General features: G+C 38.2%; 1 protein-coding gene across 1 annotated transcript in view; it reads left to right on the top strand.

The window, feature by feature from the left end:
• Positions 1 to 315: 315 nt before the first annotated feature.
• The window catches only part of RYK (receptor like tyrosine kinase), a 118690-nt gene continuing 107065 nt past the window's right edge, over positions 316 to 11940 (top strand). The window contains exon 1 of the mRNA XM_051985579.1: positions 316 to 839. Within this exon, the coding sequence (XP_051841539.1) occupies positions 578 to 839 (262 nt within the window). The 5' untranslated portion in view covers positions 316 to 577. The remainder of the gene's footprint in view (positions 840 to 11940) is intronic.

The following is an 11940-nucleotide window of genomic DNA, read 5'->3' as shown; positions in this document are numbered from 1 at the left end:
AAAAAAAATGAGAGTGAGGGAGGACTGGTAACTCCTTCCCGAGAAGACGAAATTGGAGACGGGCGTGGGCCGCGTTTAGTCGGAAACCAAGCAGGAGGATGGATTTTCAGAGAGGAGGCGCGCTCCCTCCTTGCCCAGCGCTCAGTGGTCCAAGGGCAAGGTCCGCTCCCGGGCCAGGCGGGGGCAGTCGAGGTGTGAGGAGGGAAAGGAGAACGAGCAGTCTGCCACGTGCTCGCTCCCGCGAGGCGGCGGCGCGCCCGTGCGCGCGCCTCATTTCTTTTGCCCGCCCCCAGCGGCCCGATCTCTTCAGTGCAAGGCGGGCGAGCGGGTGCGCGGGCAGGCCGGCGAGGATGCGGCCGAGGCGGAGGCGCGCCCAGGCGGTTTGAAGCAGCGGTTGGCTGCCACGGGCCGGAGAGATGAGTTGGAGGGCCGCCCCCGGCTCGGGGCAGTGAGGGGCTCGGGGCCGGGGGTGGGGGTCGAAGTCGAAGAGGAGGAGGAGGAGGCGGCGGCGGCGCTGCCTTCTTTCTCCGCGCCCCCTTCCTCCTCCTCCTCCTCCTCGGCGCCCCCGGGCTCAGACATGAGCGGGGCCGAGTGGCCCGAGCCGCCGCAGCCAGGCCGAGGCCGGGGCCGGGGCCTCGGCCTGCGGGCCCTGGGGCTCCCCATGTCGCCGCTGCTCCTGCTGCCGCCGCCGCTGCTGCTGCTGCTGCTGCTGCTTCCCGAGCCGGGGGCCGGGGTCCCCGCAGCCGCCGCTGCCGAGCGGTTCCCGCTCCCACTGCCCCCGGCCGTGGGGCCCAGCGTGAGCCTCTACTTGAGCGAGGAGGAGGTGCACAAATTACTCGGTGAGTGAGACCCCCGGGTGGGCGCGGGGCGAGGAAACGCCGTGGTGGGGAATGACTTTCCAAAATGGATTTCTTTCTGCCCCTCCCCCATTCTCTCCCACCTTCGGGGAGGCTGTTCCCCGGCCCCCACCCCGGAGATATGGTCCATTGGAGCTCTCGGGGTGCTCACAAGTCATGCCTTCCACCGCAGCCCACCTATACTGTGATTCCGGGATCTCCCGTCATATTCTAGTGTCTTCCCTGGTTTGATGATTTCCAAGTTATCCAGTTGTTTGTATGTAGTTTGCATGATATCTCTCCCATCAGACTGCAAACTCCTGGAAGGCAGGGACTAGTCTTTTTACTTCTCTATGTATCGCTGGAGCTGAACACAGTGCTTGGCAAATAGAAAGCGCTTACTAACTGTTTATTGATTGGCCGACTTAACTTCTCTCGTCCCAAGATGTTGGACTTTTGTGGTGCTTCTGCTCAAAAAGCCCGGCTTGCAGCATCTTCACTTTTCTTGTCTATATAGTCACTGTCTTCCATCAAATTTAGGATTTTTAAGTTGTAATTTTTTTCATTTGTTAAATATATATATTTCTCTCTCGCCTGCTACAAGAGAAAAGAAAAAAAAATCCTTGTGTGGAATAAGCATAGTCAAGCACAAGTTTCCCACTTTGGTCTTGTCCAAAAATATGTCTTATTCTACATTTTTAGTTCTGTCACCTCACTGTCAGGAGGTGGCTAGCATAGCATTCTTCCAGTCCTCTGGAATTATCCAAGATTTAAGGTTACCAGGCATTCCTTGCCATGCTGGCTGGGAAGTTCTATTCGTTTTCTCTGCTTTGTGGTTGAGGGAGAGAGGGAGACCTGGAAGAGAAGGAGGGTATCTTGCAATTGCAACTCTTACAGATCCAGCTTCTTCCTCGACTTAACACACACACACACACACTCTTTCACTCACACACTCCTCTCTTCTCTCTCTCTCTCTCTCTCTCTCTCTTTCTCTCCCCACCCCCCTTCACCCACCACTTCTCCCCCTTCAGAAGGTGGGAAAGCGCTATCAAAGCTATGGTAGTTTCTTTAATTCCGAAGTTTATGCTTCCCAGTCTGGGAACCAACCAAATAAATTTATCTAGCTCTATAATTTCTCACGAGATTGACTCTAGTCTTTCCTCTCTTAGAAAATAGAGGGATTAGGGACCCTTCTCTTCCTACTGTTTCACCCAGGGGTTCGTTACTTGAATCTGTCTTCCTTTTTTTGATAACTGTTAAAGTCCTCTCTCACTGTTTCAGCTCCAAAACAAAGTGCCACATTGCTTTCCTCTATTCCTGACAAATGTTTCTCAGACTCTTATATTAAGGCCCTGGGTTTCAAATATTCCTTTAGTGATGATGCTGTTTCAGTACTTACAAGTACTTAACTGTACTAAAACTGAAAGGCATCTTCGGTAGAGTAAATTTGGGAAGACTGAATTCAAGTACTGTCTGTGACATTAGTCAGTCAACAAACTTTATAAAGGGCTATGCTTTCTGCCTTGTCCCTGAGAAAGTCTCTTAACCTCTTAATAGTTCAGGCAACTAAGACTAAAAATTTCAGAGCAGGTGTCGAATCTGCATCTCTGTTCTCTCAGAGAGTTCACTATATTATGGAAATCACAGTTTTTGTCCCCCTACCCTCCAAACAAAAACAAGACTACAAAATAAACTAAAACTATAGGAATTCAGAAATCAGATCAATGAGTTGCTTTTAATTCAGAATTTTTTTTTACTTAATTTTGAGTCCAAATTAATTTCCCCCTCTCTTTGAATCCATGTCATGGAGGAAGAATTGGTTTTGCACTACTTTTGATTTGTTTTCCCAAGTCTTTCTGGGTCTGGACTTTAAAAAAAAAAAAAGTCCTTATAAGTGGTAGTTACAAATTTTTAGAACTTGGATTTAAAACCCTGTGGATGCTGTGGAGCAACTAAAGAAAAAAAATAGTCATGGAAATTATCTCCCAAACAGAAGTTTTACTTGTGAAGTTTTAATTTTCAGAAAAAATTTTTTTCGAATTCTACTTAATTTCTTTCTGATAGCTCATGTAGGTACTGTATATTGCAGCAAGACTCATAGGATTTCAAACTTGGACAAGCCATGAGAGATCATTTTGTTGTTCATTTTACAGATGAATTTGGGCTTGAGAGGTAGCTTATAATTAGATGAAAGTCATACTATTAGGTAAAGACAGAGCAGGTCTCTTGTTCTAGGACTCTGCTTCACACTGAGCTTGAACTCTGTTGCTTTTTAGACGTATTTATCCTTTCTTTGAAGCTTATGGAAAATGACACTGAATTAGAATTACTGTCAGCAAATTTCTTTGAGAATTCTTAAAAAAGCATTGATTTGTATTATTGAATAATCAAGAAACACATTAGTCAGAGTTTTTGTGTTATGAGATAGTACTTAAGTCCTATTTTTATGAACGGAGTTAAAACAAACATTGTATAAGCATAAATTTTTGATTCTTAGTGTCCTGGGTATTTATAAAATTCGAATGCACAAGAAAAAGTTAAATCATAATTAGAGACATAATAACTATTGCTTAATTTTTTTTTTCTTTAAGCATAGAAAAGTGATTTTAAAAGATGTTACAATTTTTTGATTATAACACTTCTTTTAAAAGTTATATGATTGTTCATGCTGTCTGATTTTTTTCTACCAAGTTTTTTTGGGGGGAAGGGGACAGAAGTTTATTTTTCATAATTCCTGGAAAATGATTGACCTTATCTTATGCAATTTACTGCCACTTTCATAATATCTTTACTGTCTTAGCCTTCACAGCACCAGTGGAAATGGAGAGGTTACTGCTGATGTCTGATACTAAGTATTCCTGATAAGCCAAGTTGGAACTTGGAATACATTTTCCATTGAAACAATGTTGTAAATGTTGGTTAGGTATAAATTAATTGGGCTTTTGTGGACTGGCTTATGAACCTAGCCTCATTTAAAATACTATTTACAGGAAAAAAATGTATTTTAAATTCTAAACAAAAGAATTTATAGACTGAGATAAGAGTTAAGAAACTACATCTTTTTCCTTTCTTTAAAGAGGTGGGAGGTATGATTGTGCATATATTGTCCATTGAAGTATTGGTTGGTTTTGCTGAACAGTTTACTTCACTTTCCTTATACTTTGTTACAAAAGAAAATTCTTTGGATGGGGGTGGGTTGGGGTGGGGGAGGGGAAGAGATGCACATAGAAATGAAGATGATGTTAAACCAAAATGTTTCAATAATATGATAGAAAAAATTTAAATAATTTATAGAACACACACCCATTAATAAACTGGAAATTACCTGTACTTGATGGGATCAGTCATTAATTACTTAAGGAAGAGATGCCTATAGGGATCAGTATAGGCACCAGTAGCTATTTTCTTTATAATGCCAACAAGAATAAAACTGCCATTAACTGGAATGCTTTGGAAATAAGAGTATGAGACTACCTTTCTTGCCCTGAAGTTTGGAGTATACCTGATATTTGATTTTTGAGTACTCTCTTTACTAGCCCATGCAGGGTGTATACTCATAATATATTCTAATCGATGACTCTTTTTATCGAGCTCCAGGGAATGCAGAATGTTTGTAAGAAGTTTGTATTACAGGTGAATGATGCAGTTTTTGAATAGCAGAGTTCTTCTATTTTATTCTGTAGGAGGCTGATTGGGGAGAAATATTAGAATTATAGAAAGAGACAATATCTGCAAAAGTAGTAGAGGGAGGCCTCAAAGTCATATAGTTGAACATCAGAAACAGAGATGTGAAATTAAAAGACATGACTTTAAAGAAAGACCACTGGGCTTTTCCGTGGATTTAGAGTTAAAATACATTGCTCCTATTAGAATGTGAACTTCTTGCTTTTCTGTGTAGCTTTAGCATTTAGCACAGTGCTTTGCACAAAATAAATGGTTAGTAGATGTCCTTTCCTGATCTGTCCCGTCTTATCTTTTCCTCTCCTCAGATATCAAACCATTTTCTTTTCAGTTGCATTTAGGCCTTATACCAGGTTAAAGGTGGAAAATTAATAATAGCCATCTAGTCTAAACAGCTGGGTTGCTCTAAGATTGTTTTGCAAAGATTTTTTTTTTTTAAAGAACTATTTGAAATAGCCTTGAAGAGATAAAGAACATTATATTTTAAAAATCACTGCCCCAATTTAATACAGGTAAGAGAATTTAAAACACCTTGGAATTGTTAATGGAGTTGTGAACTGACACAACTGGAGAGTAATTTGGAACTATGCCCAAAGGGCAATCTCTGCATACACAGAAACAGCAATACCATTCCTAGGTCTGTATTCTATAGAGATTATAAAAAAGGGAAAAGGATCTACATGTATACTAATATATTTATAGTAGCTCTTTTTTGTGGAGACAAAGAATTGAAAATTGAAGTAATGCCCATTGATTGGGGAATGACTGAACAAGTTGTGGTATAGAAATAAATGGAATACTATTGTACTATAAGAAATGATGAGCAGGAAGATTTCAGAAAAAACTCATGCTGAATGAAAAACAGAACCAGGATAACATTGCATAAAGTAACAATAGTATTGTGAGATGATCATCTCCGATTGATTTAACTCTCACAGGTGGAAGAATCCAGAGAAATAACTATAGTCTGAATGCGATTAAAATGTACTATTTTCACTTTTTTGGGGGTGGCTTTTCCCTTTTGTTCCTTTTCTTCTTTCACAATGGGACTAATGTGGAATTATACTTAGCTGTGGGGAATAGATAAGGTGAAGAACTTACAGGGATGTATGCATTCTTTTTCTATATTTTATTATTTCTGTGTCTCCCCTATGACCTGTATAATATGTGCAGGCTCATATCTATTTGAGCCTTGGCCAGCTAGAAACATATTTATTTAACCTGAACTGATGACATTTATTGGTATTTGACATTTATCAATATTTAGTCTATTAGCTGGATCACTGTCTGTTTAATTAAGCCTGAAGGCCTGGCTTTCTGTTTCCTAGAAATCAGGAGATTTCAGGGAAACAGAAACCTTCCATTCCAATCTCCCCAAAAAGCAACAACCAATTACTTCTTTAGCCCTCCTACCGCGAGCTTTCTCTTTCTTATCTTGCGATGGGACGGCTCATCCTCTGGAGGTTTTCAATAAACAACTTTTCTGCCTTCTACTGAGTGATCTCTGAGTAGTCATTTTGGGTAAGGGTCTTCTAGTATCCCTCACATACCTGATTGCATGTGTATAATTGCACATATATAACCTATATCAGACTGCTTGCCATCTTGAAGAATGGGGATGGAAAGGGAAGGAGGGAGAAAAAGTTTGAAAGTCAAAGTTTTAGGAAAAATGAATGTTGAAAACTATTTTTACATGTAGTTGGACAAAAAAGAAAAATACTACATATAATGAAAATGTAAAATAAAAACCTTATGGATTAAAAAAAAACTTACCAATTGGCACTCTTTATTCTAATATTTAACTTCAATTCCTTTATCTTGTAATTTTTAAAAAGTACTTTTTAAAAGGCCTTCCTAAGATGTGTTCTTTAGATGTCAAAGCCCTTACAACCTTTTTTTTTTTCCCCCCTTCTGTAGGCTTTTATTCACAGTGTTTTAGGTTTGGGTCTAGCATACCACAGAACATTTATTCATTTACCATTTCTGACATTCTCTCTAAGAATCTTTGTCAGCATTTCACTTGTTAATTTTTTTTTCCTCCTCTGCTTTGAACACTTTACATTGTTCCTTCAGTTACTTTAGCGTAATCTTTTTTTTTTTCCTTCATGGTAGCCTTATTCTTGCTGATCCTCTGCCTTTCATTCTCATACCTGTTTCCTGTTTGTTATTTCATTCACTTTGGGATTTTGCTTATTCCTTTTTCTTATGTTTTTATGTGGTTATTTAATTTTCCTCTTAGTTAAATAGATTTGGCTGTTTCCTCCTCTTCCACTTAGTCCTGTTTTTAAATTTTCATTTTTGTGCACCTTTCTAGGAATAATTTTTCTCACTTCATTGTCTATCTTTCTGTCTACTCTAGACCTTCATACTGTAGTTTATAATCCTTATAATTATTTAGTTTCTTCTCTGTATTTCCTATGACTCTGAACTTGACAAGTTTCCATTCTGGGGCTTGTTCCTCAAAACAGTTTCTATCACTGTTTTTTGGAGCTTGCCCTGGCAGTTTTCTATTTTCCGTTGTGCTTCATTCCCAAGAAATGCCAGTTCCTGCAGGTGGACATTGCCCAATGATAATCCCCTTTTCTTCTCCTTCTCCTTTCCCTCCCCTTCCATTACATAACTCACCATTCTTTTGTACCCTCCCTCTGCTAATTTTTTTCTGCTATTTGTATGTAGCAAATCATCTTTGATCATACTTTTCTCCCAGGTACCATTTGTTTCAGCTTCCTCCTCCTCCCAAGACACCTTTCCCCCTTTCATGTATCCATCCATTTTATAATGTATTCCTCAAAAACATTGATGCACCTATAAGCAGGGTATCACCAGTTTTGCCCATAATACCCTAAGCCTGCCTCTCCACTGTTAGTCTCCACCTTACCTTCACACCATCTCCTCCTGCACATTTAAAAAGCAGATTTCATTCCCCCACCAGAATTTGTTTCCAATGGGATTGTTAAATCTAATGTGTGTTATAATTTTCACACATCTTCTTTTTTAATTCTTAAGGCAAACTATGGATTCTATCATTTCACTTGCTGTGCTCAGAAGTTCTGGACAGTTTTCTTGATATTATATTATGGTGTTGAGATGTTTTGACTTGGGCTCTTCTAGAAGATCTGTAATATTAGTTATCTCTACACATTCTATCTAAAAGATCAATATGTTTTTGTTGAATAGATAGCATATTTTCTTTTAATGTTATTGCCTTTTCCTTCTTATCCTTTAGTTTGTTCTTTACTTCAATGTATTTGCATTCCCAATAAATTGTCCTCTTTTGTTTCTTTGGTGAGACTTGCCAAGATAGATTCAAGTTTTTATAATTGGTGAAATAATTTTATTTTGCTGGCCATTTTATGCACTTGTAATTCTCATTTCTCTTTTAAGCCACTTAGGAACAGCATGTTGTGGTTCCATGTTCTTAAATTTTACGGGGTGATCTGCCTAATTAAGTGTTGGATCGTTTTTTTTTTTTCTTATGTTTTATAGTATTTGTTCATAGTTGCCTGAACTCTTTATTGGGTTTGGAGGCTATATTTCTTTTTATGACTGGTTTCTCACAAAAACATTAATTCACCTGTAGACAAGATGTTGCTAGGTTTTGTCCACTTGACTTCTGCCTTCACCCTATCTTCTTATCAACATAAGAGAAAGAAGTCTCTTACTGGTCTCATTCTATTGTTTTTGTTGTCCTTGGCTACTGCATTCATTCATCTTCTCCTTCATTTCTTTTGGTTTATCTGCTTATGTTCAGGATCTTTGAGTTTTCTTTCTCCATAGATCTTTGTTAATGTCAATCTTTCCCCTCCTTGTTTACCCTTTTTCTTAATTCTTATTGCTGCTCTCCTTTCGGGTGATGGGCTCCTTGGTAACTGGATCTCAAAGCACTTCAGCCTCCTCTCTCATTGGGCAAATCACATTTTATCAGCCTAGGTACATAAAACTGGCTCTTAACTGAGTGCTGCATGCTTTTTGGAGTGTCACATAGCCTCTCATTAATTGTGTCCTGTTCCTTTTATTCTGTTCCTCACTTCCTTAGCATGAAATTCAAAGTATTCCAAAGGTGATTTCTGCAATTTGGAATCTGGGGCTCCTGAATCCTAGGTAGCAGAGGGATAGGTCAGTATTTGGGGTTCTACTTCAAGCTTAGACATGGGTCCTATTTCTGTCCTTTCACTCTTTAGAAGTCTTTTACATCACAGAACATCACTGTGCCACATACTGAGTACCAACAAATTCTACAAACTGGAGCTAGGGTTTTTCCTTTACTAGAAGGAAAGGGAAGAATGGGATATTGATTCCTATAGGTTAGTGGGTGTAAGAGGAGAGTATATTGTGTGGATTCAAGGTAGGTGTCAAATTCATGTTTTTGTTTCTTTTAAAACCTTCTTTTGAGTTTTTGGTGTCCTAGAGTAGAGATGTAGGTTACATGTTACTTAGAAAACCACAAGTTAACATTATAATCTATGTTGTATTTTTATTTATTTTGTTAAACATTTTCCAATTATATTAGTGGCCTGCCACTGGAAGTTTTAACACCTTTATCCTGAGACATGGAATCGGCTATAGTTACTTTATTTTTGCCACGTAATTTTTGTTTTGAAGAGTTTTAAAGCTTATGAAGATCAGAGAAAATGTCTATAGTTCTCTGTCTTGTTCATCAAGTGACTCAGAAATGTCAGCATTTAATTTATTTTGCAAGTGCTTTTTACTCTCCCGGTTTTTATTAAAAAACAAAACAAAACAAAACAATGTAATACTTCTACTTAGGTTTCCCTCTTCTATATATCTCTTTAGCCATACTGCTTTCACATAGCACATACATTTTCAAATAGGTTAAAAATTGGTAAGTGGCAGATTTATGAGTTAAAAACCAGATCTTCTGGGTCTTAGCCCAGATCTGTCTCTATGCTTTCTTATATTTTAAAAGAATAGTGGATTTTAAAGTATTTTGTAGGTATGAAGCAATATTTTTATAAGTAACTAAAGCTAAAAATTTAGATTGGCACAAAAGCATATAGTGTACCATTTTATATCTTTGAAAACAGTTAAATTCTGCTTAGTCATTTACCTCTGGAAGACATTGGCCTTTTAAAGAAAGATTCCAGTAGAAATACTGAGATTCACATAGTAAAAGTTTTTTCAGAAGGCAGTTTTTATTTGAAAGTAATTGTATCAATCTCTATATAATTATTGCTAAGACAGTCAGTGAATTTAACCTTCACTTCATAGGAGACCCAGTGAAAGAATTAATTGTAAGGAGAGAGTATGAAAGTTTCATATAGATTAGTTTCATATAGATTAGCTAATATGTGAATCTGATATTCTAGAAAGAGGAAAGGAAATAAGGATTTATATGGTGACTTGAGATAGGGAGACCGAGCAGAAGACTATTGCAATATTCCAGACATATATTAAACATAGGTGCCAAATCCTATGTGCTAAACTGCTGAGGTAACAGACAAAAACAGAAGAAATAACAGACTTCAATAAATTCACATTCTAATGGGGGAGGAGAGACAACATTCAATTGACTATGTAATAAAATATGTACAGGAGAAATGATTTCAGAGGCAATAAAATAACATTGGGGAATAGAGGAGACTTCTTGTAGAAGGTGGGATTTTAGCTGATCCTTAAAAGGCAGCCAGTGAAAATGTAGATTGAATCAGGAGGCATTAGTGTCTCACAAAGAACAGCAAGGAACCCAAGTCTTAGTTCAGCTTTGAGAAGGTTCAGAATACCTATAGTTCAGTGCCCAGACAGAAACAAAACAGAAAAGCAAGCCAGTTCAGTCAGGGAGAATGGTGGAACAGGCCTCCTGGGGCTCTGGATAGAATTAGGCATCTTGATGGTACCCTAGAGAGAACAGGAGATTCTCTTACCCCAGACTAGTAAAATATGGTGGTAGCACTATCAGAAGAGAACAGAGGAGATGTCAAGGTAGATTTTGCAACAGATTGTATATAAAAGATGAGTAAAGTTGAAGTTGGCCCCTATTATGAGCTTGAATGACTAAGAGATGGTGATAACTTATGATAGAACTGGTAGAAGAGAGGAAGGCATTTGGGGAAAAATGAGTTCAGTTTTAGACGTGTTGAGTTTTAAGTTATCTTAAGGAACATCCATTTAAGAGAGATCCAGAAGACAAGAGGTGGATCTCTTTCACTTTGTTCTCTGGAATGCTTGCTCCATAAGCAGCAGGCATACTTTAATCTTGAAACTTTTCTGATTTCTGACTTTTGTCTAGACTTGAACTCCTGACTCTATGCTTTATCCAGAATCATGATTCTGGGCTCAACACTTTATCTATGTTGATGAACTCTTAAATTCTCTTAGCCAATCTTAGTTTGTTATTTTTTTCCCTTAAATTTCTTTTTATTTAATTCAGTATTTCTCAATTACATTAAAAATGTTACATTGATTAAAAAAAAAGTTAGAGCTTCAAATCTCTTCCTTCCCCCTTCTCACCCCTTGAGAAGGCAAGCAATGTGATATCATTTTACACGTGAAGTTATGTAAAACATGTCTGTATTATCTATGTTGCAAAAGAAAACACACAAAAAACCAACAAGAAAAATAAAGAAAGAAAAACAAGATGCTTAAATCTGTATTCAAGAGTTCATCAGTTCTGTGGAGGTGGGTCCTTTGGAATTGTATAATTGTCTTGAGCATAGTAGCTAAGTCTTTCACAGTTGATCATTACAATACTGCTATTACTAGGTACAGTGGTTTTTTAGTTTACTCATTTCTTTTTATCAGTTCACATATGATTACTTTTGGGAGAATTCTTAATCAAACAAGGGATAGATGTAGTCACAAAGAATAGACAATTTTGATTACAAAAAGTTATTTTTTAACATTCGTTTTTTAAGTGAAATTTTGAGTGGCAAAATTTCTCCCTTCCTCCTCCCTAAGTCAGTAAGCAATTCAATATAGATTATGCATGGGTTACACAAAATTTTTAAGGATTTTTTTTTCAGGAACAGATGCAACTATAATAAAGGGAGAATGTGTTGATGAAGGAAAACATTGCAGTAAATATTTCTAATAAACATTTGGTTTTTGTAATGTATTATGGGCTAGAACTTGAAACAAGATACTAAGTGGAATTGAGGAGACAGTGGTTAAATCTAGTTTAGCATTGATTTAATCCTACAACAAATAATGGTTTCCTAGTGATATAATGATTGGTTTATACTCAGTGTGGAGCATATAAGCAGGGACTGAGAGCCACAGAAGAGAAGCTCTCTGAGCCAGAGAAGACAAGCGCACTAGAAGCTCTCAGAGGCTGAGACAGATTTCTCTTTCAACTTTGTGGTGGCTGGAAGCTGAAATGAAAACCTTTGGATTTGGAGAGATTCAGAGGACAGAGAAAACAGGCGAGAGCTCAAGCTCTCAGAACCAAGGAGAGGGGTAGGCCTCT

Source organism: Antechinus flavipes, chromosome 3 (genome assembly GCF_016432865.1).
Source record: "Antechinus flavipes isolate AdamAnt ecotype Samford, QLD, Australia chromosome 3, AdamAnt_v2, whole genome shotgun sequence".
Taxonomy (NCBI): Eukaryota; Metazoa; Chordata; class Mammalia; order Dasyuromorphia; family Dasyuridae; genus Antechinus; species Antechinus flavipes.
Note: the sequence above shows the minus strand (reverse complement) of the source record. Positions and strands in the feature narration are given on the sequence as shown.